This window comes from Remersonia thermophila, chromosome 3, assembly GCF_042764415.1.
Source record: "Remersonia thermophila strain ATCC 22073 chromosome 3, whole genome shotgun sequence".
Lineage (NCBI taxonomy): Eukaryota > Fungi > Ascomycota > Sordariomycetes > Sordariales > Chaetomiaceae > Remersonia > Remersonia thermophila.
In genome coordinates, this window is record NC_092219.1 from 210,503 (window position 1) to 237,067 (window position 26,565).

Consider the following 26,565-nt stretch of genomic DNA (forward strand, 5'->3'; position numbering starts at 1 on the left):
CTCACGGAGTTTACACCACCCTCCCGGGCTCCTCCCCCACCGCAATCACCGGCACGCCCAACCCCCGATCCGGACTCTGCAGCACCAGATCCCGATGCTGCCTCGCCTTCAAGTAATCGCTCACCGCCCTGATCAGAACAAACCAGCCAACAATCATCAACGCCCACGCGGCCCAGTCGCTCCCGTCCACCCCGCTCCCGCCTTCCTGCGCGTTGACGTCATCCGGGTTGAAGTCGTGCGCGTTCGGATCCGCCGGCCTCGCGTACCCATCGCTATCCACCTGACCATGCATCCCGCCTCCGCCAGACGACGGCGGGGGCGCGCTCTTCATGTAGAAGCCGTACTGGATGAGGGTGATGCCCAGGCCGGCGCGCGAGCCCTGCTTGGCCGCGTGGGTGGAGTGCAGGAGGTAGGTGAGGAGGAAGCCGACGAACTGGAACGCCATTGACACCATGCCGTTCCAGACGAAGCTGAAGAGGTTGCCGACGGGGAGGCCGTCGATGTAGACGTCGTCGGGGCCGGCGAGGCCCGGGGCGAGGATGGTGGTTTCCCAGTAGGGAGGGGCTTGGTCGGCCGCGGCTTGTTCGTAGGACTGCAGGGAGAGCGGGTCAGCAAACGGGTGGGCAAGACGTTGGACGAGACGCCGCTGGTGCGGCAGGAAAGGTGGGGAAACGTACTGGAGGCGCCTCCTCTTTCTCGTTGTCTCCCGTGTCCGGCTTGGCCGACAGGTTCGAGAACACGCCGTCGGACTGGATGCCGCTGCCGTAGACTCTCCTCGTCGTGGGCGCGCTGCCTACGGGCCTTGGTGGTTGCGCGGATTGGCTCGCGCTCCGGGTAGATGATGAGGATGAAGACGCCGAGGCGGTCGTGGTACCGCTGGCCTGCGCCGCGGATCCCGTTGGCGTCGGGGTGGTGTTGCTCCGGACTAACCGCTGCCTGTCGTCGGCCTCGTCGTCGCTGTCCGAGTCGTCATCGTCGAACGCATCGGCAAGGTCGGGATTGACGGCGTTGTTGGCGCGGTCCCGCGACGAGGCGCGCGAGCGGTAGGAGGGGGGAGGGGAGCTGGGGGCGGCAAGGTTCGATCGTGCGTTGGCGCGCGCCGGGGACGACTCGGGCTCGTCTTGGTCGTGGGTGTTGACCTGGAGGGGTGTCTTGTCAGTCCAACCTGCGGTGGTGCGAACGCGCGGCTGGCGGGACAAGTACGTACCCGCTCGTACCGACCGGACATGACGACGGTGGAGATGCAGGCGTCCCGTGGAGACCGTGGGAAGGTTGCGTCGTTTGGCCGCCTGGGCCGCTGTGCGATAGGGGTCCTGAGAATAGGGGCGTGGGCTGCAGGTAGCGAGCTGCGCACAAAGAAAACAAACAATAACGAGAGAACCGAAGGGAATGACGTTGTCTGCGTGACGACCGTAAGGGAGATAAGAAGGATGAGGCGACTTGTCAAGCAGAGGGGAGGGAGATGGAAAATGGATGCCGAGGGAAGCGAATCGCCAGAAGACTCTGGCATGACGAAGCAGTCAAGCCGGCCAACAGGGGCTTCTTGGCGGGTCCTGGCAGGTGACAAAGCGGCCAAGACCAGAAGGGCGGCCTCAGATCGGGGGGAGGCACCAATGGCAGCCCGCCGCTCGGACGGACGAGACCCACCCGCCGGCGAGTGGGTCCCAGAGATGTGGAACCTCCGCTCCGGCCAAGAGAGGTGGAATTGCATGCGATTCTGCCATGCCATGCGGATTGCGACCGGACCTACCGACGGATTTTGAGGCTCACCCAGTCGGCGATTCCACCCCGAACCACAGGATACAATCACCCACCAGCCCACAATGTCGGCAACACGAAGTGTAAGTCACCCAGTCATGGCATCGGCTCTCATCATGCATTAACACGGCTCAGGCGGCCGCCGCTTCCCATCTAAAAACCGCCCTGGCGCGCTGGCCGCAGGCCATCCTCCGCCCGGACTGCCAGTTGCGGGACGTCCTGTTCAAGCGTCTTGAGCAGCAAGGCAAGGCTGAGCTCAAGGAGGTCAACGCTCTGTATTCTCTGCTTGAGGATCGGTACAAGAACAAGGTAGGGTTGGGCCTCCTGTTTTTGCCCCATGGCGAGGCAGCATGGACTCAAAGACTTGGTCCGGAGAGACGGCGGGTGAGACAGCATGCCTGGTTCATCGCGGCGCTGACGCCATGTTTTCAGTACAAACCACCTGCCAAATTTTTGGAACCCAAGAGCAACCCGACGTACTACAAGGACCTGCTGCGCGAGTTGGAGGAAGCACCGAAGCGGTCCTGGTTGGGGAGGATAGCCAAGCGGTTGAGCGGTATGATCAGGCTGACGTGACGCGGGAGGCAAGGATATTCCATTTTATTTATTTATTCGCAGATCCCTAGTTCATTTTGTTGTTTTGTTCTTTTGCGTCTTCATCATCGGGGGTATAGATTCGTCGTCCCCAACCGGAAAAAAAAAAGCCTACCCCTAACCCCTTGTCCCGCGTCTTTAAATGTACTTTCTCTCCGGATCCACCCTATCAAACAACTCCATGCTCTTCTCATACATGGTGAACACGATACCGCCGCTCATGATCAACCGCGCCAACCTCGGCAACGCTCCGCTCCAGAACGTCAACAGGCCCTCCTGCTTGAAGATGATGGTCGCGCACCGGAACGAGTTCCCGTACTGCTGCTTGGCCTCGATGCTCTGCATCCTCGTCTTGATGGTGTCGAGCGGCTGCGTGACGTAGACAGTCACCAGGCCCGCGATGCCGCCCATGGCGAAGGTCGCGGCGCCGCCCAGCTTCTCGCCGGGGGCCGTGTAGCCCTCGGCCAGCTGCTTGAGGGCCGTGTAGGTGCCGAAGCGGGTGGCGCTGTTGGCGGCTTGGCGGGCCGTGGTGGGCACGAAGCCCTGGAAGAAGCCGCGGATGCCGCGCTCGCGGTAGATGATGGGCACGGCGTGGAGGAAGCCGCGCAGGCGGGGGTTGGCGGATTTGCGGTCGTCGATGCTAGCAAACAAGACAAAATCGGTCAGGAGGCGGATGGGAACGCCGCGGAAAGCGGGGAGAAAAGAGCGTACAGCGTCGTCTTGATGCTCTCTGTGGGCGTCACGGCGAGCAGCGACTCGGTGACGCCGGCGCCGAAACCAGCCAGCACGTTGCGCGGGCCCGACATCTTGCCGTTCTCGTCGGCGAGCAGCCTCTTGTACTGGTCAAAGGCGACGAATCCTGGCTATTTCGTCAGCCCACGCGTGTCCAATTCTCTTGCCGGCCCGGGCCGCGTACGAATTCCCGCCTTGGCCGAGTTGCCAATGATCAGGGTGGTGCACCCGGCGTACCACTGCCGGCCGAATGGCGGCCACGGCAGCTTCTGGCCATCGGGGAGCCGGCGGTTGAGCTGCGTCCTTGTTTTGGCGACTGTCGGAAGTCAGCGGAAGAGCGCGCAACCATCGCACCAGGCAAACTTCGGAGGGGGGGGTGGGTGGCATACACTCGGCCGGGTACGTGATGGCTGCAACAGGATCTCGTTAGCGATGGTCGGAGGAACTGGGGCGGCGGCAGATGGGCGGCGGCGGCGGCGCAACGAAACTCACCAATCTCGACGGCACCGGCCAAAGAGCCGGCCAGGATGGACCGCAGGGCGCTGGGCCCCTTGACGGCAGGATGTTCTTGCTTGGCTGACGCCGACGACATGGCGACGGGGAATACGGGCTTCGAGGGTGGCTGTCGCACAAACACAAAAGTTGAATCGGACTCAAGTCGGCGCCGTCCTGAGACTTTTGCGGTTCCCGACCGGAGCGCCAAGACCGCCAAGACCGACGCCGATGGCGGGGCCGCGGGCCGGGGGGAGACAGGGGTGCCCGATGATGCAATCGCCTTCCACAGTCACTAACTAACTAGCTAGTTAACCAACTACACAGTAGCTACCAACAGTTCCAACTCGAACGCTAACGAACTCCGTAGGGGGACCAACCATTCCATTGACGGACACAGCAGCTGGGACTCGATCGGGTTGTACTCGGGCTACCTACCGGGTATATTGGTTGTATTTTTGGTTTGTTTTTTTCCCTTGATCTTTTTTTTCTTCTATTTATCTTTGTTTCTGTTGGTTTTATTTTCCCTATTGCAAAATTCTTGTCTGGTAATTATACCTCTCCTCTTCCAGGTAGCTTCGCCATGTTCATGTTTTGTCTGTCTCATTTGCATGCAGTCCATCCATATCACCGTTCCGTCGGACTTGTAAGAGGGGTGCGTGGTGCGGGGCAATGCCGGTCAGCTGCCCATGCGTGGCATGTTATTACATCGCCTCCAACGTCAGTCGGCTTTTGTCTGAAGATTCTCCACCCCTTCACCAACGGATTGTCCTTGTGATAGCAACCTGACTTGATCGTTATCTCTTGCTGGTTCGTTGAGTGAACTGTCCGCGTAACAAAGCCGTGATTTGATCCGTTGAAATCGCCGATTGCACTGCATGCCGCCACACCCTCGGGCCTCCTGCACAGGCCTCAACTCCGTCCTGGGCTCAAACACCCACTCAGCCCAGGGTGTTTGCCCTGCCTTTTCAGGTCAGGTGCCGCTGCATCGCGTAAATCACCAACATCCCCGCTGTTACGGCAGGTTGTCAAGGTCCAGGGCCACTTCCAGCCCGTCCTACCTCGAAATCGTCAAGATGGCTTGGCGCAGCTCGGGCACCTCGAATGCAGAGCTGGTTGAGAATATGTGGAGGAATGGGTTGCTGAAGAATGCCGAAGTGAAGGAAGCTTTCCTCAAGGTATGTGGGATCCTAGGATCGATCTTGTCCGGCAATTATGGCTTGGCTTGTTTCCACCATCCTTATCCCCCCTATTTTCTCTATAATACCTAGGAAAATCTCATGCTGCTCTCACTTCCTCTCAACAGCTCCTCCGTCACACCCGCCGCTTACGCATCTCTCAGGTTGACCGCGCCCACTACGCCCCCTCCTTCCCTTACGACGACTCCCCGCAGCCCATCGGCCACGCCGCCACCATCTCGGCCCCGCACATGCACGCCAGCGCCGTCGAGCACCTGCTCCCCTACGTCCGGCCCACCGACGAGTCCGGCCCGCGCCCGGCCCCGCGCGTGCTCGACATCGGCTCCGGCTCCGGCTACCTGACGCACGTCCTGGCCGAGCTCGTCGGCCCGCGGGGGCTCGTCGTCGGCGTCGAGCACATCGTCGAGCTGCGGGACCTCGGCGAGAAGAACGTGGGCAAGAGCGAGCGCGGCAGGGAGCTGCTGCGCGGGGGCAGGGTGAGGTTCCGCGTCGGCGACGGTCGCAAAGGGTGGGTCGAGCCGGGCGAGGAGGGCAGCAAGTGGGATGCGATCCACGTCGGCGCCGCGGCGGCCGAGGTGCATCCGCCGCTGCTCGAGCAGCTGAATAGCCCCGGGAGGATGTTCATTCCGGTGGATGACGAGGGCGGGTGGAGCCAGCATGTGTGGTGCATCGACAAGGATGCCGAGGGAAAGGTGACCCAGAAGAAGCTGTTTGGGGTTCGGTATGTGCCGTTGACGGACGCGCCGCGGCATTGAAAGACTGCGGGAGAAGGGAGAGCTGTTGGGGCCAATTGGATCGATGAGATGCGTTCCAAGCTGGTTTACTTTAGTCCTCTATGTCGCTGCGTCCTATTCCGTCTCAATGTTGGCCAAACTGGTATCCGGTAATTTGTTTCACGGGATATCAACGACTAGGTTGACTGTGTGATACACGTTATGATAGCAGACGCTCTGGACTTATCGCATCGTGAATTGGGTCTTTTGGCACCATGTGGCTGAGGAAAATGGTTCTCACCTTTTACGAATGAGGAAGAGGAGGAAAATGATGAAATTTGCACCGATGGTATGTGAGCTGGAGCCTAGAGTAACCGCATATCTACGGATCCGATGATGATGAGGAGGAAGCCTCAGAAATGTTGTCACAAGCCAATCCTCTTCCAATGACGCCAGCCAGCATTTCCGATCCTTTGACGTTCAGTTCCTCCTTTCTTCGATATGTCCATCTTTTTGTGCTTGTGAACCTTGTCCGGTACCGATTGCATCCTCGCCCTGCTTGGCATCTTCCTTGACGCCGTCCATATCCACCCCAGCCTGAACCTCCGGCAGCTGTCTTGCTTGATGTCCGACTCGAGCGCCATTCGGTTCATCCTCACTGCCCTCCCCGCTACGCATGCTTTGGCTTATCCCAGGACCAAGACAAAGCCCTTCGCTGCTCTCAGCCACCCACTCTGGCACCGGAGGGAACGGACGGACGGGCGTGGGCGCCTGCAGCACCTCGGCCATACCATGCGTCAAATGAAGCGGGATGAGCAAGCTGGAAGGCGTACGACCGTCCACGCTCTCACCCTCTTCTTTATTTGCGGCATCCACATCGGCAGGCCGGGCGTTCGTGCTTGCGTTGGTGCTCTTGGTGTTGGCGGGCTCCGGCAGTTTGGGTGAAGGTGTAGGGGACAGGACGATCACCACACGCTCTGTCTCTGGGGTACGCCGCGCCGCATGGCTGTGTGATTGCCAAGATTGGGTGGAGGGCTCGCGCTTGATGACCCCAACAGCGGGAGCTGGAGTCTGCTGCAACGGGAGTTGGGCACAGGCTTGCGTCATTGTTGCGGCCGCAGGGGACGTGGCGGTTGTCATCTCGGGATGAACGTTCGCCGTCGGGGCAGGGCCTGGTAACTTCTGCAATTCCCCATCGTCAACAGTTCCGCTTCTCTCCGCTGCTCTGTGTCGTTTCGCCTCGAACGGGCTCCCCTGACTCCCACGTCCATCGCCCTTCCCATGCCTGCCGTTCTTTCGCCCCTTGCCTCTCCCGCTGTTGCCGCCATCCCCAGGCCTTTCCGCTGCGACAGCAGCCATCAGATCCTCCACGTCTTGGAGTGCATGCGAAAGCGTGTCCGAGTGGCGCTTGATAGCCTCAATTTGCGATTGGCGCTGGCCGCGTTGGTTCGCTGCCGTATGGGCGAGCGCGGCCTGGCGAGAGGTCAAGCCTGGGACGGTGGTGGCGAGGAGAATGGCTGCGTTTCCTCTGGGGGCCCTACCATGTCCGGGGGTGTAGCTAGGGTCTAAGTAACGGCCGGTGGCGTGGTTGCTGTTCGCGTCGTGGAAGACCGGCGCGGCCGGGGCGGGATGCAAGTTGGTGAGCTGCTTGGTGCTCTGGCCTGGAAGACCCCGAAAGGGGACAGACGGGATGAACGGTGCGGTGAGCTGAGATTGCGTAGGAGTGTGAGGGTGCCTGGTCAATGACACGCCTGACGATGATGAAGGCACCCTCGGGTTGCTGGTGGGAGCCATACCGGCGTCATCCACAACAGCCGTCCACCCCTCGCGGCGAGCGACTCGTGTCAACTCCTCCGCCAGCGCCCGAATCTTCTCCTCCCGCCCTCGCGCCTCTTCTTCCCATCGCTCCTCCCCGCTCTTCAAGTGGTCCAATTGTTCGGCAAGCTGAAGCAACTCCTCACGCTGTGTAGCAAGGTCCTCCGCGATTTTCGCCCTGTCTGCCTTGGCCCGGGTACCAACGCGCGATCCAAGCTTCGGCACCTCTTCTTGTAATTGGTGAATCTGTGCCTGTTTTGCTGATGTGTACTGTTTGTTCTCTGACAGGCTCAGAGCCCGACGTTGAAGCTTCGTATCCTGCGTCCGTAGGTCCGACTCAACGGATGCGATCAAATCCTCGATCGCCCGAAGTACGTCTTCAAGGCGATGAGGTTCCTGCGAGATCGTGTCGCCATTTTCTGTCGTGTGTTGTGGAATGCAAGACATTGACTTGGTTGACAAAGGTGGCTCAGGCTTGACGTCAAACGCGCGAAGGGATTCGTAACGTTGCTGCCGTCTCGTCGACCGTGGAGTTTCGTCGAGCTTGATGCGTCTGGGGACGTACTTCTCCATGAAGAGCTCCTTCGCCATCTTGGCTACCTTGCGCTTCAACCTGCTAATCTCAATAGCCTTTTCCGACCCGCGGTCTATGGCCGCCTGCAGGCGTCGAAGGATGCGTTCTTTTTCGACCTCGAGCGTGGCTCTAGCTGCCTTGTGCTTGACCAGTTGCTCCTCCAAACCCTCCCTCTGACGTGCCGTGGTGGAGAGGCGTTTGTTTGCCATCTCGAGAGCCGTTACGGCCATCCGGAGCTCCCTGACCTCGGCGTTCAGCTGCTCGATGTCCTTTTCAAGTCCTTGTTTCTCACCAAGCAACGTGGTGTGCTGAGACCGGAGGTCGGCGATGGTAGCTTGGGCAGACGGCAGGATTGAATTTTCGGTTTCAGCTAGCCGAGCCTTCGTGGTTGATAGGATTTTCTTGAGATCGATGAGCGTTTCTTCGGTCCGTTCGAGCTGGCGTTCCTTCTCTTTGAGCTTCTCGGAGACGGATGTGAATTGGGCTTCGGTGTTGAGCAGGCGCTTTTCAGCCACAGCGCGAGCGTCCTTCGCCTCGATAACTTGGTCTTTCTCACAGCCGAGCTTTAGCTTGACCATGTCATACTCGCGGGTGACTTTACTGAGGCGTTGCTTAGTCTCTGTGAGCTCCTGCTCAAGCTCCATCTTGATCTTGTCGTACTCAAGCGTGAGTTGCCGAAGGCGCTCTTGGGTCTCTCGAAGCTCCCTGTGTAGCTCACAAGTGGCATCCTATGTCTCTGTAGGAGCTAGGCGGCTGTCGGTATTAGCTTGTGCGATCCTATCGGCGCCAGCTTCGCTCTTCCGCCGGCTAAGTTCATCCTTAAGACGGTCGTTTTCGCTGGCAAGCTTGGTAAGGCGCTCCTTGGTGTTCTCCAGCTCCTTTGTTGCCTCATCCCTGCAAGCAACAGTACCGTGGACAGTGGGCTGTACGTTCGCCAGGTCTCGATTTGTGACCTCAGGAGCTGCTTCGTTCACTGGGTTGTCTACCGGAACATCTTCGCCTGTTGCGAATTGCCTGAGCATCCGGGTGAGATGTGTGATCCTTTGCTTCGCCTCTGCGAGCTCTTTGCTGATTGCGGTTTCGGATCCTTTGGGTTCCTTGATAGTTGTCGCCTGACGAGCAGCCTGCATATCCGCGGCATGACTGCTCGCAAGATGCGTCTCTGAACCCTGACTGCTAGGCTTGTCGTGGTTGTTCCCAGAGTCCGGGTCGCCGTCTCGGCTTCCTTCATTGTGCCTTGCCTCCTCAAGGGGCCTTGGACTGTGACGAGCCTGAATCTTTCCCTCTAGGTTCGCACATGTGGCCTTCAAGTTGGCGTTCTCTTGGGTGAGTCTCTGGATCTCCGAATAGAGTGGAGTCGTTCGAGCGACGAGCTCGGCATTCCACACCGCTTCCTTTTCCTCAAGAAGGTTTCCAAGTTCCGAGGCACGAGCTTCGGCTGCATCACGGTAGTCCCGCTCTGCGTTAAGCTGCTGTTGCAGGCGTTCTAACTCGGCTTGGAGGCGCTCCAGCTCGGCGTGGATGGGTAGGCCCTCAATGGGCGGAAACGTAGGCTCAATGCCTGGGGGTGGAGGCCGAGGCGGAGGAAATCCAAAAGAAGGAGAAGGGTGATACCCAGCCACTGGCGGGTACTGGAGAACAGAAGAGTAATGAGAATCCGGATGGTAACCAGGGCCGGGAGGGTGAGCGAGAGGAGAATGAAAGCCCATGGCAGGTGAGAATGAAGGAAGCGGAGAACGATCGTAGATGGGTGCGTGAGGAGCTGGAGTGAGACGAGGCATGGGAGGAGGAACAGGAGTGCTAGGAAACCCGGATGGAGCCCGGCGCTTGGGAGCTGGAGCCGGTACCAGGTTCTCCATTCTGCTTAGAGAACGCTTTCGAGCAGTAGCTGCTGGAACCGGGGCTGGTTGATTCTCGTCGTCGTCTTCGTCGGTGTCTAGTACGATGGCCGTTTCGGCTGTGTTGTTTTTAAGCTTTCGAGGGCGTCCTCGAGGTCGCTTAACAACAGGCTTCTTCCCCTCGCTGGTCTTCTGTTCGGCCTGGATCGATGCCAACGTGGGAAGTCAGTGAGTTGCCTAGAAAAGAATTATTCATGAGTCCGTTTGACAACCTTACCTGCCGAGGTGAAGCCTTGCGACCGCCGACGACTACGCAGTCCTTACTCTCATCGCCTTGTTCAGTTGCCATGGCAAATGAAATGAATTGTTGCAAGCAGTAAAAGGTTGCTTGAAGAAGTTAATGTTTGAAAGGTGGGAGAAGTTCTCAGGTGCCAGAAAGGTTTATGAGTGGGACAAAGTCTGAAAACCGGGTAACTAGGAAGAGTAGTGATAGATAAGATAGAAGGACAATAGGTAATTGAATAAAGGTGGTTGGAGAGGACCAGGAGAGGATGAAGACAATAAGACGAGGAAACGAAGAAATGTGAGAATACCAGGTCTAAGACAAAAGAAAAAAAAGTGCATGAACACATTTTGGAGCCAGCTGCCTTTGGGTATTATGGATACTCGAGGCATTCTGGGAGAAGCCAAAATGGTTGTTATGTTTAGGTTTGTTGCTCGGAGGCTTGACCTCAGCTTTGGTGATCAAAGAGGATGACGTTGCTGAAGTTGGAAAGAAATAGTGAGCATAGGCTTAGGCTCAGATACATCAGGGCCGAGGCACCTGAAGCTCGGTCCTCTCCTCCAACGATAAGCGAAAAGAGAATTGAGAAGAAAAGACAAGGGTAATGATGGAAAAAAGGAAGAGAGAAAAATGACGGAAAAGACGACAGTCATGTCGTTGAATCAAAAAAGCCAAACCCTTGTATGGTTGATAATGGACGACCATGATCTAGATGGCAACTATCCACGACGGGTATGGTGTCAAAACCATAATTAACGTCAATATTGTACTATCTCTACAAGAGACAGTACAAAGGACCAGAGAATGGCGACTGATTTAGGGCCAACAGACCTTGTGTTTCAGATGCTTTGGACAGGATAAGACCAGACTGTTTACTATCAGATAGCTAAGGAGAGTCTATAAGACATAGTAAATGTCTTGGAATTATACGGGTAAAGTTTCCATCTCTACTTCTCGGACCGGCTGCACAAGGTATTGGCACAAACTGCCGCCCTCACAATGCGTTCCTGCTAATAAACTGTGCAGTTCATGAAGAGCAATGATGCAGCAGGAGCCCCAGAAAGCTGTTTTGGGCGATAAGGCCCGGAAGGCTTTATCAGCAACAACGTTAGGTCAACATAAGGTCCAGGGCTTTAAGGTCCAGGACATAAGGTCCGGGACTGATAAGCTGATAAGGACTGGACCTTTTTTGTAAATGGTGTGGTAGGAGCGCTGGGAAGATGGTATGGCAGGAGCATCAGGGAGATGGCAGGAACACCAGGAAGCATTCGCATAGTCATACAGCGGGACCCCTGTATTTATACGTCCTTAGCCACACGTTCTTTTCGAGGACCCTTTCTCGTAGAGAATTAATTTGTCAAAGATTTGTTGTTGCGTCGTTACGCCAAGAATCAGTTGATGCCCGGGGACCACAATCTGTAAATAGTCTGCCCCGCGGATCTGGAAGGACTTCTTCCTTCTTCATCCGCAACACAACACTATAAATTTGTTACTGAATTGACTTCATACTGCCATTTGCAGCCTTCGGCCCCATTGGGAGCCATATAGCCACTTGCGCGCCATCCGATACGCCTACCGTATCAGGCAACGACCTGTGTACTTCACAAATCCTGCGTTGCGTTGAAACTCGCCTGGCTTTGTTGGTATTCTGGGCCCTCAAGCCTAGGTGTGCTTGTTTCAGCACGAGAACATCTATTCCGATCATAGTAGGGAACCTCCCCATGATTCTCGAAAATACACAGCTCGAGACAGAGGCGATATGCGGTCTGTGATATACCTTTACAATCCCATCTTTTGTTGTATACCTATGGACTGCTGGAGCCTCACCTCGGTTATATATCAGTCCCTCCAACTGGAGGTCATCTCGCCATCAGTATTGGACTGGTCTCATATCATCATCCAAGTCGGTCACCTGACATAGCTGACGTGACCAGGTAGAGGACAGCCCAGGGGGTATACACCGCTCCGACGCAGCCTGCTGACGTATATGCCCGCAGGTTCAATGATGTAAAGGGTATGTCGTCATCAGCTTGGCTTCGCCAGCTTCCCTCTGAGAACACTGCCCGACCGTACGTTACCATATCGGATCACAGACCAAGGCTGTTTCCAGGTGACAGCAACGACTAGTTGAGTCTAAGACGATTGTTTTCCAGCATCCAATCCAGGCCATGAGGAACACCCCTCTGACGTTTTAACCATCCTCATATTTCCATCCTAATTCATGGTGATGTTTTCTCTGACTGTTGTGAAGCACGCCGCACGGGATCGGTGGTGCGAGATCATCGTCTCTGACGTCACCCGCACACGGCCACATCTTCCAAGATATTGCTTGATTAATGGAGCACAAACCATCAGATGCGCTTCAGTGTTCAGCCAGACATGCAACCGTCGGCTACGACAATATCCTTTCTCTCACACCCAAGTGAACTTGTTCCATCACAAGTTATCCCTGCGGTATGACCTCCGAGTCAACTCAACCTCTGAGACACTCTAGTAACCAGCCTCAGTGTCTTCTCCTCAACCAGCACCATGGCCACTACCAAAGCCCCCTCCCAACCAGACCCCCAGAAGTTCATGCACACGTCCGGCACCACGGATCCCGTCTGGGTCCACAAAGTTCCCTTCTCCTCTCTCCCAACCTTTCCCTCCCTGGACTGTGACCTTCACACCGACATCGCCATCATCGGTAGCGGTATTGCCGGCACGCACATAGCCTATGAACTGGTCAAGCGCGGCCACAACGTGGTCCTCCTTGAGGCGCGCGACGTTCTCTCCGGCGAGACGGGTAGAACCAGTGGGCACTTGACGAGCGACCTGGATGATGGATACATCGAGATTGCAAAGAAGCATGGAAAGGAGGGAGCTACGAAGGCAGCGGAGGCGCATAGCTGGGCGGTGAGCAGGGTGGGTGAGATCGCAAAGGACTTGGGGGTGGAGTGTGAGTATAGGAGGGTGAAGGCCTACACGGTTAGTCAGTATCCAGCGGGTACCGAGGAGCACGATCAAGAGGTGAAGGAGCTGAAGGAGGAGGCAGAGATGCAGAAGACGCTGGGACTGCAGAGTCGGTTTGATGTCAGTGAACGTCTTCATCCTCCCATTCTTATCAGAGGCTCATCTCCACACAGGACAACCTCACCGTTCGCGGCTGGACCGGCAAACCCGATCAACGCGGCGGTCTAGTGGTCGCCAACCAGGCCACCTTTCATCCCACGCAGTACATGGCCGGCCTCCTGTCCTGGCTTAAACAGCAGCCCAACTTTCAAGCCTTCTCCCGGACGCGCGTGAGCGGCATTCGCGAGCAAGGCGTCGAGCTGCTCGGAAAGGGCCACAAACGCGTCAAGATCGACACCGAGGAGGGCCACACCGTCCACGCCGAGCACGCCGTCGAAGCAACCTGCGTGCCGCTCCAAAAGCTCTCCATCATCGCTGAGCTGGAGTTCTACCGGAGCTACTGCATCGCGGTGCGCGTGCCAAAGGGCAGCATCGAGGATTGCCTTCTCTACGACGCCGCAGACCAGTACAAGTACGCCCGCCTGACCGCCTGCGATGGGAACCACGAATATCTTGTCGTCGGTGGGTGTGATCACAAGGTAGGCCAGGAGCAGCCCTCTGAGGCGCGCTTTGCAGAGCTGGAGAAGTGGACACGCGAGCGATTTCCCCAGGCAGGGGAGGTGGACTACCGCTGGAGCGGGCAGATTGTTGAGCCGGTGGATCACGTGGCGTTTATTGGCAAGAACCAGGGATGTGAGCGCGTTTATGTGGTTACCGGTGATTCGGGGGATGGGTTGACGCACGGAGTCATCGCTGGGACGCTTGTTGCCGATGAGATTGAAGGTCGGGAGAACGAATGGGCCGGCCTATACAACCCGAAGAGGCTGGGGAGTACTCTCAAGTCGCTGCCGCACCTGGTGATGCATGACGTGCAGATCAACCTGCAGTACAAGCGGTTTTTGCAGTCGGATATCAAGGACATAGAGGATCTGGAACTGGGATGCGGAGGGGTGCTGAACCCGGTAAGTGTGCCCATCAGGACGTCCTTGAATGCAAAGCTGATCAACATCAACAGGCGACAAGCAAGCCGCTCGCCGTGTACAAGGACCCTGAGGGCAAGGTTCACAAGTACAGCGCCATCTGCCCGCACATGCAAGGTGTCGTATGCTGGAACCACGTCGAGAAGAGTTTTGATTGTCCCGTGCATGGCAGCCGCTTCTCCAAGGACGGCGTGTGCGTCAACGGTCCGGCCAAAAGGAACCTTTCGCCGGCGGACAAGCAGGGCGAGGGAGACCAGCAGTATGCTGAAGGATCGGCCATGTAAGCGAACTGTAACTAAGCCCCTTGCGTCATGGACGGTTGGTCCGAAACAAATCTAAGAGCTTGTGTTTGTCCCTACCAACGTTTCGGTAATAATGAATCATCACTCAACAGCAGACTATTATTAATACGATGAGGGCATGACGCCCAAGCGCCCGCCATCCACGACCATCACCGAACCGTTGCAGTAGGCACCAGACCGGCTGGCAAGGTACAAGATTGTGCCTGCCATCTCCTCACCGCCGCCAAAGCGGCGGGATGGCTGGAACCGCGGGTCATCGTACTCCTCTTTGCTGGGGTCGCGGTCTCCGATCATGCGATTGGCAAGGTCAGAAGGAAACACTGTCTGCAGTTAGCATCTTGCTCTCGTGACATACCATCCGGAGGGAACCAAAACATGACGTACATCCCGGAGCCATCACATTCACGCGAATCCCGTACTTCGCCATGGACGAACATGCCTGCTTCGCGATGTGCAGGACCCCAGCCTTGCTCGCAGCGTACGCTGGATCTGACACCGAGCTGCGACTGAACGCGGCGATGCTGCTCATGACGATGATCTGGCTTTGGACCGCTGGGACAGCGCTACCCGGCTCCACCGGCGCACCAAACACCTTCTCCCCATCCACTTCCGGCGCACCCATCTCGACGGCCCTCTTGTTGCCCTTCTCCAACAACTCGAGGAACGCCACCATCGTGAAGAAGGCGCCCGTCGTGTTCACCTTCAACGTCTCGTTCATCATCTCCATTGCCCGCTGGCCTTGTTCTGCATCATCCTTCGGGAAAAACCACTGCCGCACCGTCTCCACGGGATAGTCTGGGTTCCATCCAAAGTGGAAGCCGCCGATACCACTGTTGGCCACGAGGAGGTTGATAAAGCCGGACTCGGCGGTAACAATTTCGACTGCGTCGCGCAAGGAGGTGTGGGAGGTCACGTCGCATTGGATGGCGCGAAAGATGGTCGGGTGGAGGGCGACAGCCTCGTCGAGGACGTTGAGACGCCGGCTTAGTAGGTAGACGCGGGTGGCACCATTGGCGGCAAGAGTGCGGGCCATGGTCAGGCCGATGCCTGATTATGTTAGGACATTGTGGTGAGAGGGGTGATGGCGAGACTTACCCGAGCTGCCACCGGTGATCACAGCGACCATTCCGTCCACGCGGAATAGGGTCGAGGCATCAAGGTTGGAAGACATGTTGGGTTGGTTGTTTAGTGAGGCTCGATATAAAGAATGTTTACCTGATTTCGTTCTCGTCTTTTGTCACTTTGAAGATGCCCCAAGGAACAAGAGAACAAACTCGAATTCGAAAAGAAGAAAAGATAGAAGAGGGTGGTGGAATGACGTGGGAGTTCCTCCTCTTGCTTCTCAGCTTTCTGCCAAGCATCCCGGCTGAAGGAGGACCTCGACTCTCTTGTCTCACAGACTCGACCACCACTTGCCACAATATTAGAGATACCATCCTTCCTAGAAGAGGGATTCGGATGCAGCACGGCAACTTCAAGGTTCGGATTACCTATCCCAGGTGGAATTGTTGCACACAGCGTACCTTACCCAGGTATCGATGCCAGGAGCCCTTGCGCCCGGATGACTCTAAGGCCTAAGGTCGGGTGAAGTCGCGCAGTCGCCTTCAAAGGCCTCCCAGTGTCCTTGACAGTCCAGTCCGTCTGGCATGAGCCCGGCCGTCCAACCGGTGGCCCGGGAGAAAGGCGAGTCAAAATACCTTACCGGCAGAAACAAGAACGTCTGGCAGACCGTGGGAAAGGCTCGCTCTAGGTGGTGCACCGTACAGCCGCATGATTCTTCGGTACCTGCCTGCCCGAGTAACCATAAATAACAATAGAACATGACGGCTGACTGATGATCCCATACATGATAGCAGCAAACGATGGCGGCGATATTATCACAAGCAGTCACATGAAGGCTCTCTGCAGAATGCGAGTAACGAAATGCAAGATCCAAACTTCTATCATCGCCTCTAACCCCATGATGCAACCCACAAACTCCTTCAGACGTACTTACCACACACACAGAATCCCAAACAACAAAGCAGCCAGTAGGCACCACGTAGGTCTAGATCCCCCAGCCCCATTGGTGTCCGGCGGCGTCTGGCCTTGCCCATCCTCAGTCTTCCCTTTACCCCCTTGAACTGCCTCCAACGTCTCCCTGATCATCTTCTTCAATCCGTTCTCCACAAACTCCGGCGACCGCCAGTTTTCCCACGTGGAATCCAACAAGCCCCAGGACTCATCAAACTCCTGTGTCCCATCACGAATGTAATAGCTACCGGCAATCACCCAAATAAACCACCCCACGCGCTGCTTGGGTAGGAACGAGGTGATGCAGGTCGCGTACACGTCGGTCCGCCACGTCTCATCATCCTGCGCGAAGCCAAACTCAGTCATGAGCAGCGGGTACTGCGCCTCAGCCGGCTGAGTGAGCGTTGAGAATCCCTGATTCTGCAGCTTCTCTTCAAACTTGGAACAGTCCGTCACTTTTTCGATGATGCTGTAGGCGTGCATTTCAAGGGCGAGGCGGTCCGAGAATCCCGGAGCAAAGGCCGAGCGGTTGAAGGGCTCGGTTCCCGGGGACAGGGGTTTTCCGTCTACGAGAACGTCGAACTGGGTCGACGAGTCCATGCCCGAGAGGAGGATGAGGGGGGTTGGGTTGGCCGAGTGGATGGCGGAGGCGCCAAGCTTGCTATGGTTGTACCAGTTCTGCCAGTTGTAGGCTTCTTGGGCAAAGGTGAAGTTGGTGTAGGGTTGGCGCAGTTCGTTACGGAGGGACATGGCCGTCAGGGCGGGCCAAGACTTTGCCTGGTGGGCGTTAGCGACAGAGGGTTTAATTACATCGTCTTCGAGAGAAGAGGCAACTTACATGCTCAGCCATGAACGTCAATCCGCGCATCCAGTTGGCAACGGAGAAGTGTACATCTCCCCACCACGCGTTGCCGTCGAACGGAGTGCAGCACCACCCGGCTTTGCTGACGTGGTTATCCAACAAGATGTAGATCTCCTGCTTTGCGCATTCGGCGGCGACGGCGTCAAAGACCTGCGGTTATCAGCCAGAGCTCATTTCTCATAAATCAGGGCTGGCAACCCACCTGCAGCCTCGTCGTCGAAGCCTGAAACTCGGGGTTGTTCTTCAGAATCTGCCCCAGCACCTTTGTGCCATTCTCCTTTCCGAGCGCCGTCACCAGCGCGGTCTCGATCGAGACATCCTTCTCCCCATTATCAAAGTACTCATCCACCATCTGGGTCGCGTACGTCAGGCGTACGGCGTTCATCCCGAGACCCTTGAGCTTGGACACGATGGCCTCCACGGAAGTGTGTTGCAGCCCCTCAGGGATCATCACGTCACCGTGGCCGGGCCAGTTGACGCCCACGTAGGTGACATTGGCGCCGGACGCGTCCACAATCCATCTCCCATCGGCCCGGAAGGGTATGTTGGGCCATGCAGAGGTAAGGTGCGCGGCGGCGATGAGAAAGGTGTAGAGCGCTGATAACAGCCCCGTCCAGGTTGGGGCGCGCATGTCGAAGTTGCCCAGCTAGATGCTGAGGGACTAACCGTGTAGAGGACGGTTTGCGCAGGCAGCGTACATATGCCCCGGTCTTCTTCCTGGGGCGCACGGTGACGAAATAACAAAGAACCCAATGGGTGGGATATCCCCGTGATGGTCTGTCTCACAACGCCACAAAACGGGCCTCGCCGAGAAAATTAACAATTAAAGTAAGTTGAGCTGGGAGACACCAACTGGGGCAGGCCAAGTCATGCTCGGTATTTGACTTAAACCGCCACCAGATCCAGCCTGCGGCGTCGTCATGCTCAGCGCCCCCTGCATGCTCAGCGCCCCCTGGGCCGCCAACAGGGGCTCACTCTGCCTCACTCGCCCCATGTTTGAGGGATTCGCCGCACTTCGCTGGGCATGTAGTATGGATACTCAATTCCTGCGGTGGGCACCTCGCAAGTTTCGGTGAATTGTCCAGGTCACCTATCCCCAGAAACGGTTGGTGCTTACTGAGCGCCGCTGAGCGATTGTGATGCCCATTGGCGATGACATCGCGCAGCTGGCCGCACATCAATCCTTAATTAGCGCCAAGCGCGGAAATCGAAGCAGGGATTGTCGGGTCGCGGGCTGAACGAGTATTGACTATTAACAGTCGTACAGCTGCTATTCCCCGGGAACAAGGCGCCAGGGAGACCCCAGCTGGAGACAGCATGTCCTGAGTGTACCTGACCAACCATGGCTATCCTTCATGACTAATTACAGGTTTGACTGTGCTGCTAGCACCCTACAGCGGTGTAGTAGCTGATAGTAAAAAACTTGAGCACAACCACTGTTACGTCGAAGTAGCAGCCGCTGTGCCGATTTATCTACAGACATTGAAAGTCGCACTACTACTATGGCCTGGTCATCCGGATGGGGATACACGGCTCATGTAACTTTGACGGTGCTACTTGCCTGGCGCGCATCAGATCAGTCCAACGGGGGACCTAAGGTGAATGCCCCTCTCCAATCCCATCATGCCTGCGGGGCCAAATCGATGGTCCAGTTGTCAAGGGCCAACATCAGTGACGTTGGTTCATAACTCGTCAAAACCCCAAGGAATCAAGGTATGAACGCCTCCACAGACGTCTTCCCCGGTGCTCGACATCACCATGTCAGATATGCCATGTCGCTCATGCGGCATCGGCCGAATTCTAGATATTTACCTCAGAAGCTAGGATGGAGAGAACAGAGAAACCTGTTCCAAGCATGGGACTTAAGAATGGGGTAAGATAATTAGTACGACAGGGAGGCATTGGATACCCATCTACCATGAGCCTCGTACCAGGCCAATCCTGACACCGAATCCCACTCCCCTCCTCATACATATCCATGGGAATTCAAGGCCGGCTATTCTCAGATCAAGGATTGTGATGCTTCGGTAGTAGGTACCGGGGGGTATGGCGTGAGGTTTGAAGCTGCGGTGGGCAAGCTTGCTGACGTAGTTGTCAAAGTTGACGAAGTTTGATGAGCGTCCGGGAACAGGGCATTGAGGATGAGCTGAAGGTCAGGCTGCGTGCCGATGCGGTCATATACAAAGTTGGCGCTGGAGGTGCCGTAGGCTGGGTTCGACAGGATGCTACGCATCTCAAGCGGGCCATAGCGAGTTCCACGCAGGGCGATGGAGATGCCCTGGATGATGCCCGCGGCACCGACGATAACGGGGGAGGCGGCGGAAGTGCCAGGGAACGAGGAGGTGTACAGGGTGTTGTCGGTGCCACTGCTATTGGTCGCGGTCGTCACGACGCCCTCGGCCCAGGAGTACACGTCGATGCGTGAGCCGTGATTGCTTGAGGGCCAGCGCCCGTGGGGGGCCTGGTAGCTGGCACCGCCAACCATTATGGCACCAGAGTCCCGGAAGTCGGGAGTGTTGCGGTTAAAGATCTTCTTGCCGGCGAGGTTTGTGTACCTGTCGAGGTCGTAGGCGCCGTTGCATGCGGGTTGAACGACGATGATGCCTTGGGAGGTGGCAGACAGGATGGCGTCGAAGTTGGCGTCGGTGATCTCGACCGGCCAGTAGTACCCACCATCCTTGGGGTCGAACTCCTGGGCCTCTATGAGAATGATGTCACCCGCGCTCAGGTGTGCGGCAGCTTCCAGGATGGCATCGGCTGTGTTGTACGTCAGGTCAGGCCGATGCTGGGAGACAGCATAGCCCTTGGCCCCTGGAATGATGCCGATCCCGCCGAGCTGGTTGTCGACCATGAACATCTCTCCAAGCACGGCGGTTCCGTGGTCAAAGTAAGCCTTGTTGCGACCCGAAATCAAGGTTATGTTGGCCGCAGCCTGTTCCGTCAGCGGGTGCTCTTCTCGCCGGAGGTGAGTTCACAGTCTTACCAGATCTTCGTGGTCAAAGTTCCAACCCCGCTCGATATCAACGACCTTAACGCCAGAGCCATCACCGCCCGGAAACTGCCAACCGTATGGGGCGTTGATTCCCTCGGGTGCGGCATAGAGGTAGCTTTGGTTCGCACTAAGCGGGTCGTCCTGATAGTGGACAGCAGGCGGCGGACCGGGGCGCAGCGCATGGGCACTCTGGATACCCTCCACCCTGTGCAGCGCATGGATGAGGTTGAGAGTCTCAGTCGGGAGGATGAGCAGAGGGCTCTCAGCGTCTGTGGAGTTTTGTTCTGCACTGTTCCGCGCAGAAACACCATGTGTGTCGACTTGGATCTGGTACCAGAGATCAAAGTTCGGTCCAGCGGCGGCTCGCCGGCGCACCGGCACCGACCTGGCAGCGCGACGGGCGAACCGGACCGAGGTCGGGGACTGGATGAGTGGGCGTACAGAGACACCCGGCACGTCGCGCCTGTCCTTGATGCCTAAGGCCTCAACGGAGTATGTAGCTCGAGCTTTCTGGACCAAACTGGCGATGTAGTTGGGATCGTTTTGCTGCCTCTCATGTGCCTCCGGGGTCAGCTTCAAGGCAATCCGGGGCAGGTCCCGGGCGCCAACTGACGCCCAGAGTGAGATGGCACCGCACACGACAGCGTGCAGCAAGGAGATCCTCATGGTAGCTTGCTGAGTTGAACAACGGGCTTCGAGTGACGGGAGGCGCGACACCTTGAAGAGGGCCAGAGGGCCATCCTTATCGGTGAACAACTTCAGCAACCCACTGACGGGCACTCCTCTCCTGAACCGTCATCATCATGTCGCTAGCCATCCGGAATATGAAGGCATGCGGTACAAACCGTCGGATAAATCCTCAGACCCGAGACACACAGCATCGCCACCCACGCCTCAGACCCATGGGGGCGTCAAAATGATCCACGTGTGACTGGGGCTGTGGTTCCTGACCCGTTTGCGACGGGTGACGGACATCACGGGAGAGGCTTGCAGGCGGAACACTGGGACCTGAGCTAACGCCAATGCCAGCTGCAGGCCTGCGGTATGTATGTAGCCTCTCCCCGGGGATTAGGTTGCACGCCTGTTCAGGATGACAGGACCAGGTGCCAGGTATTGGTTGCACCTTTGATTGCGGGACCGGCCACTACCAGGTTGCGGGAGGCCATGTCGCAACGCAGGACCCGGAACCCGGGGTTCGAAGCTGGCCGCGAGAGTGTTGCAAGGGTCTGGATCGGGTACGTCAAATAAGATCGATCTCGTGGTGGTGACTTTGATCTGCACAAAGCGGGAGAAGCGGGAGGGGGTGACAGTGACATTGTCAACACAGTCTTGGGTGTGATAACCGATGCTGTCGGATAGATTACCTTGCCCACCTATGTTGGCTAATTATAGGAACACTGGGATTTCGGGGCAAACGCCAACGTTGTCACCTACACTGGGTTGTTGAGACTAGTCTTTGTCGCGTTCAGTCTTGCTCACCCGCATGTCTCACTGTGTATGCATGCGATCACACCGCCGATCCCTTACGGGACTGTTTCTTGCTTGGTGGCCAACTCCGCGTGGTCGATGCTAATTCCGTGTGGCTCGAAATCGTCGAGCGCCCTGCAGGGGTCCGGTGACTCTGTGGAAGGCATAGGATCGTTCATTGGCTGGTTTCGCACAGCAGGCCCGAGCTCGAGTAGCATGCCATGCTGAAATGACGCCTTGCGTATCATGGAGGTCATGTTCCTGCAGGAGTTGTGCTCTTCATCGGGTTGATGGCCAACAACGAACGAATCCCCGCGGAAGAGGAGGAAGAAGAGGAGCAAGGGTCAACAAAAAGCGGAACAAATAGGCCCTCGCTTGGGTCGTTGAGGATAATGCCGGGTTCACTTTGGGGAGGGTCACACGTTTACAGCAAGGGCAGACGCCATGGGAGCCTGCGAGTTGTTTCAAGAGGAACACTGAAGCTGAGGACAGGATATGGTCACTTGAGCAGTCTCATGATTGACAACAAAAACATCCCCACGTTGGTAGCGTTTCCAACGAGATGTGTCGCAGCTTACCTGTGCCGTTGCGGCGTCTCTATTCCGCAGAGGCACAGCACAGGAACGTCTTCTCGAGCCAACGGTCGCCAAACTAGAGGGGTGCTGGTTGGATCTGCTATAATGCGACAGTTAGATGCAAACCGGACGGAACAGTTTCGCTCCGTGGGTTCATCGTGAGAAAAAGAGCTTGGTTGCCGTCTTGCACCCTCTAATGATATCATCACTTGCGCTGGATTCAGGGTTCGCTAGCTACGTCGAAACCGTCAAGGGCCAGAGCCCGCGGTTTAGCTCAAACATGGTGACCTCCCCGAGTCCGCCACCGACCGGTTTACTGAAGATCGACCCTGCTATCCTCTTTGGTAAGCAGACCACACACGTGTTCCAGATCTCCTGACGTCAGCCATCAATTAACACTTCACCTATCTCAGATCTACCTCCCATCCAAGACATCCTCAACGTGACAGAGCTCCCTGGATCCCGTTGGGCGCGCCTCACCCGCATTCACGTCCTCCACGCCGACGGCACCGAACAGCGCTACTTTCTCAAGGCATGAATCCCGTGGCCCCTTCTCATGAGAACCCCAGGCTCGTCGATAGTGAGTCCACATTAATGCTATTTTCTACCAGATCTCACACGGTTCTCACGGCCTAGCGGCCCTGCAAGGCGAACACGCCGCCACCCTTGCGATCCATCACCTCGCGCCATCTTTCTGCCCCCGTCCCATAGCAGTGGGCACCCTCCGCTTTTCCCCAACCTCACACTTCTACCTGTGCCAATGGCACGACTTCCTTCCCCCTGGCGGGCCTCTGCCACCGCCTGCCATCTTCTGCGCCCAACTCGCGCGCATGCACCATGGGGCGACCTCGCCAAACGGCAAGTTTGGCTTCCACTGCACGACATACAACGGCGATCTCCCGCAGGACAATCGGTGGTGTGACACGTGGGAAGAATTGTTTGTGCAGCAGCTACGGGGCGTGCTAGCAATAAGAGAGGAGAGGGCGGGTGGGAAGGATGAAGAGCTGGAAGCGTTGATGCCGGGCTTGTTTGGGACTGTGATTCCGCGGTTGTTGAGGCCGTTGGAGACACGGGGCAGAAGACTGAGGCCAGCGCTGGTGCATGGCGATTTGTGGTGCGGAAATGTCGGCGTGGTGGACGGGGGCGATGCGGCAGGAATGGTCTTTGATCCGGCGGCGTTTTGGGGTCATCATGAGTGTAAGTCGGGTCTTGTGTGTCCTTTGGCGTGTTGGGCTCTTGGAGAAGGGTGATGCGAGTGCTAACGACAGTTGGCTAGATGAGTTCGGGAACTGGCGACCCCATCGGAACCGGTTCGATGGCCGATACTTTGAGGCTTACCATGCGCTGGTCGAAAGGTCGGAGCCAAAGGAGGATTATGACGATAGAAATATGCTCTACGGAGTGTAAGCCAGCCGTTGTCATCTGCTGCCGCCGGGATCCTCCAAGCCTAACGTAGCATCACAGGAGGTTCAACCTAAACGCATCCGCGTTGTTCCCAGACAACGCAGAGTTCCTCGAGATGTAAGCCCAGTAACACTTCGAAGCATGCGTTGGTCTGCTGACCGATTTAGGGCCATCAAAGACATCCGGTATCTGGTGAACAAGTTCCCCTACGCTTACGCTGAGTAAGGGTCAAGTCTTGACACTTCCTTGGTTCATCGCACGCCGCAAGCCGTTGGGTCAATACGTGCAATATGAGGTGATTTATTACGTTGAGCTAGAGGTGGGAGCTGTCCGTGAGGCAAAGCCAGCGATGTTACGTCGTATACCGCCCGATATCTCCGCCGCCACCTGGCCACGACCCAGTGAAACCCTCCGCCGTCACAATCTCCGTCCCGTCCGCCAGTCTTAATATCGCATGCGCATCCTTGCTACACAGCCCGAACGCCTCCAAGCCTTTCGGCGCCTCCTTGACAAAATGCATATGCGTCTGACACTGATACTCCCCAGCACATGATTGATACCCGGGCCCGGAAAAGAACGCCCAGCTCGCCGAGGCATACGACCTTATCCCCTTGCCTCCATTGAAGTAGTTCGCATACCCCATCCTGCACCTCCTATCTTCCTCGCTGCAATGTTCAAACGTCGGATCCCCCCACCTGATCTCATCGGCTTCCCACGGCGCAGGCACGAGCATGGGGTTGTTATCCCCCTGGTCGTAGTTTGTCTCGCTCTGAAGCATCGTGATGACAACATTCTCCGCCCGTCGAAAGTTCAGCTGGTACAGCCACCAGTGCTCCGACCCGAGCCCGTGAAGCCACGTGCCGCGCGTGGCTTCCACCAGCGCTCCCCGGCCCGCGGCGATGCTGCTCCCGCCGTCGAAATCCTCCGTGATGTGATCCGCCACCCAGTTCCAGACGTTCTCGAGGTATACGCTCGACGTCTCTGCGAAGTGTAAGCCCAGGAATGCCGCGCGGCACTGGTTGGCGGGATCGCGACAAGCGTTCGTAAGCGATGGGGCCCCGCGCGTTCCGCCGACGGTGGTCAGGGTGTTCCACATCGCCACGTCTCCGGGCCGCTCTCCGGCCATGTGGAACTGCACGAGAATTGCACCCGGCAGGACCTCACCGACGGTAACGCGCATGTCGCTGATGTGCGCGACGCCGACGTCACCTGGGTTGCCGACTTGGACGACGGGCTTCGGGTCGGACACGTTCTTGAAGAAGTCGCCCTGCGCGACGATGGTTGACCAGGCTTCGCCGATGATGCGGCTACCGGGAGGAACGTGGACGGTTGAGCTCACGCGGTACTTTCCGAACGGGAAATAAGCGGTTTTGTTTTGCTGAGCGGCGAGTTGGAGGATGGCGTTGAGGGCAGGGCCATCATCGCCCGTGCCGTCACCTCGCACGACCCGTCCGCCGTTTTGGGCCGGGTCTTTGACGTTGAGAAAGGTGGATATCGGATCAGCCGCATAGTTGGGCGCCGGCAGGGTGAGGTAGCTGCCGGTTGGTACTAGGGCGCTTGGGCGGGATAGTGAGGATAGGACGGGCCCATAGATGGGGTTGGCCCCAACTGTGTTACCGTAGGTTAGAGACGGCACGTAAGTCTGTGCAGGGAACAGGAAGTCGCCTGGTCCTTGGGCAATATCCCCGGTGCTGTTGTCGCGGCGAAGATTCTCGATGTGATAATTAGGCCAAGTCGTGGTGCGGAGGAAGACGCCTGAGCCCTTGGACGTGGCATCGATGACGCCGATGAAGGGGTACCCGGCCGTGTTGAGGACGCAGGTTTCCACCCTCTCGAACGTTGGGTTTACTAGGCTGATGGTGCTACCGCCGTCGATAAGAATGCCAACTTTGTTCTCAAAGAAGTACATGCTTTTCAACACAGCCTGCTGATGGCCGTTGAACCAGATTCCATTCTGGCCGCCTTCTAGGCGCACGTCCGAGACTGCCAACGTTGATCCGCGCCTCATCCGAATGCCGGAATGGCCTGTGCCATGGTTACCAGGCGGCGGCATGCGGATGCGGACGTTTTGGAGGTGGGATCCCTGGGCAACGCTCCAGTCGAGTGCCACAAACGGTGTATCACTGCGGATATTGGTCGTGTCAAGGATGACATTTTTGATGGCAACGGTGAATGAGAGTTCACCGCGGTTGTCCGTCGTTGGATCGCCCCCGGAGACGAGGACACCGCTCTGCATGCTGGCCGCAGCTTTGAGAACAGGAGGCTACCGCTGTGAGCCCAAGACCCCAATTCCTGATAGGAGAAACCTACATTTGTAGCATCGCCCATGATAACCGTGTCCGTGTTCATGTGGATGGTTTCGGAAATTGTGTATTCGCCAGGGGGGAGATAAACCACCTGTAGGCGTCAATACTGCTTTGCATAATCATCCGCTTGTAATTAAGCCCTCCTTTGGTCTTACTCTTGGCTGAGAGGCGAACCACATGCCGTGACGCCGTTCACCATTGGTTCCATTCAAGATCGCAGCTTGAATGGCAGCTCCATCTCCCGATGGTACGGCAGTAAACACGTTGTACGCCTGATCGCCGTCGAGGTCAGGTGCGTACCCCCTGATCCCAGTCGTCGTGTGATCGATGTTGGCATACCAAAAGCTGGAGGGTGATTGTGTTAGGGTGAAGGGAGAAGCGGCTAAGGAGGCGACTGTATGTGCTAGGCATGTGAATACCCAGAATGCAAAGCTCGCTGGAGCTATTGGCGCCATCTTGGTCGATTTCTTTGACTTGATCCTGAACGACAAACGAGATTTTGACCGGTGTGCAGCGGACCGCAACTTATATACTACCCCATACCACAACCCACGTCGCTACTTCGGGCTCGGACTGAGGTGGTTCGTATCCGCCTCCGTTTCAATGCGCCAGTCA

General features: G+C 57.1%; 11 protein-coding genes across 11 annotated transcripts; 4 read left to right on the top strand and 7 right to left on the bottom strand.

Annotated features, from left to right (window-relative positions):
• Positions 1 to 10: 10 nt before the first annotated feature.
• On the bottom strand, positions 11 to 1,228 carry VTJ83DRAFT_2879 (uncharacterized protein; the record flags this gene model as incomplete). The annotated part of the gene is made up of 3 exons (XM_071009197.1): positions 11 to 592; positions 678 to 1,139; positions 1,208 to 1,228. The coding sequence occupies 3 exons, from the start codon at positions 1,226 to 1,228 to the stop codon at positions 11 to 13; spliced, it is 1,065 nt and encodes a 354-aa protein (XP_070866760.1).
• Positions 1,229 to 1,823: 595 nt separating this feature from the next.
• VTJ83DRAFT_2880 (uncharacterized protein) lies at positions 1,824 to 2,334 on the top strand (the record flags this gene model as incomplete). The annotated part of the gene is made up of 3 exons (XM_071009199.1): positions 1,824 to 1,841; positions 1,894 to 2,067; positions 2,191 to 2,334. 3 exons carry the CDS (start codon positions 1,824 to 1,826, stop codon positions 2,332 to 2,334), a joined length of 336 nt encoding a protein of 111 aa, XP_070866761.1.
• A 156-nt stretch (positions 2,335 to 2,490) lies between these two features.
• VTJ83DRAFT_2881 (uncharacterized protein) lies at positions 2,491 to 3,676 on the bottom strand (the record flags this gene model as incomplete). The annotated part of the gene is made up of 5 exons (XM_071009200.1): positions 2,491 to 2,992; positions 3,064 to 3,211; positions 3,269 to 3,400; positions 3,474 to 3,494; positions 3,577 to 3,676. 5 exons carry the CDS (start codon positions 3,674 to 3,676, stop codon positions 2,491 to 2,493), a joined length of 903 nt encoding a protein of 300 aa, XP_070866762.1.
• A 778-nt stretch (positions 3,677 to 4,454) lies between these two features.
• Positions 4,455 to 5,530, top strand: VTJ83DRAFT_2882 (uncharacterized protein; the record flags this gene model as incomplete). The annotated part of the gene is made up of 2 exons (XM_071009201.1): positions 4,455 to 4,754; positions 4,919 to 5,530. The coding sequence occupies 2 exons, from the start codon at positions 4,455 to 4,457 to the stop codon at positions 5,528 to 5,530; spliced, it is 912 nt and encodes a 303-aa protein (XP_070866763.1).
• Positions 5,531 to 7,653: 2,123 nt separating this feature from the next.
• On the bottom strand, positions 7,654 to 8,521 carry VTJ83DRAFT_2883 (uncharacterized protein; the record flags this gene model as incomplete). The annotated part of the gene is made up of 2 exons (XM_071009202.1): positions 7,654 to 7,699; positions 7,869 to 8,521. The coding sequence occupies 2 exons, from the start codon at positions 8,519 to 8,521 to the stop codon at positions 7,654 to 7,656; spliced, it is 699 nt and encodes a 232-aa protein (XP_070866764.1).
• A 4,006-nt stretch (positions 8,522 to 12,527) lies between these two features.
• Positions 12,528 to 14,313, top strand: VTJ83DRAFT_2884 (uncharacterized protein; the record flags this gene model as incomplete). The annotated part of the gene is made up of 3 exons (XM_071009203.1): positions 12,528 to 13,070; positions 13,124 to 14,011; positions 14,065 to 14,313. 3 exons carry the CDS (start codon positions 12,528 to 12,530, stop codon positions 14,311 to 14,313), a joined length of 1,680 nt encoding a protein of 559 aa, XP_070866765.1.
• Positions 14,314 to 14,433: 120 nt separating this feature from the next.
• VTJ83DRAFT_2885 (uncharacterized protein) lies at positions 14,434 to 15,502 on the bottom strand (the record flags this gene model as incomplete). Its single annotated transcript, XM_071009204.1, has 3 exons — positions 14,434 to 14,651; positions 14,767 to 15,378; positions 15,427 to 15,502. 3 exons carry the CDS (start codon positions 15,500 to 15,502, stop codon positions 14,434 to 14,436), a joined length of 906 nt encoding a protein of 301 aa, XP_070866766.1.
• Positions 15,503 to 16,323: 821 nt separating this feature from the next.
• Positions 16,324 to 17,837, bottom strand: VTJ83DRAFT_2886 (uncharacterized protein; the record flags this gene model as incomplete). Its single annotated transcript, XM_071009205.1, has 3 exons — positions 16,324 to 17,121; positions 17,183 to 17,356; positions 17,409 to 17,837. 3 exons carry the CDS (start codon positions 17,835 to 17,837, stop codon positions 16,324 to 16,326), a joined length of 1,401 nt encoding a protein of 466 aa, XP_070866767.1.
• Positions 17,838 to 19,208: 1,371 nt separating this feature from the next.
• On the bottom strand, positions 19,209 to 20,864 carry VTJ83DRAFT_2887 (uncharacterized protein; the record flags this gene model as incomplete). The annotated part of the gene is made up of 2 exons (XM_071009206.1): positions 19,209 to 20,138; positions 20,190 to 20,864. The coding sequence occupies 2 exons, from the start codon at positions 20,862 to 20,864 to the stop codon at positions 19,209 to 19,211; spliced, it is 1,605 nt and encodes a 534-aa protein (XP_070866768.1).
• A 1,494-nt stretch (positions 20,865 to 22,358) lies between these two features.
• Positions 22,359 to 23,869, top strand: VTJ83DRAFT_2888 (uncharacterized protein; the record flags this gene model as incomplete). Its single annotated transcript, XM_071009207.1, has 6 exons — positions 22,359 to 22,584; positions 22,654 to 22,772; positions 22,852 to 23,437; positions 23,517 to 23,643; positions 23,705 to 23,761; positions 23,812 to 23,869. The coding sequence occupies 6 exons, from the start codon at positions 22,359 to 22,361 to the stop codon at positions 23,867 to 23,869; spliced, it is 1,173 nt and encodes a 390-aa protein (XP_070866769.1).
• Positions 23,870 to 23,996: 127 nt separating this feature from the next.
• On the bottom strand, positions 23,997 to 26,405 carry VTJ83DRAFT_2889 (uncharacterized protein; the record flags this gene model as incomplete). Its single annotated transcript, XM_071009208.1, has 3 exons — positions 23,997 to 25,907; positions 25,955 to 26,041; positions 26,106 to 26,405. 3 exons carry the CDS (start codon positions 26,403 to 26,405, stop codon positions 23,997 to 23,999), a joined length of 2,298 nt encoding a protein of 765 aa, XP_070866770.1.
• Between the last annotated feature and the right edge of the window lie 160 nt (positions 26,406 to 26,565).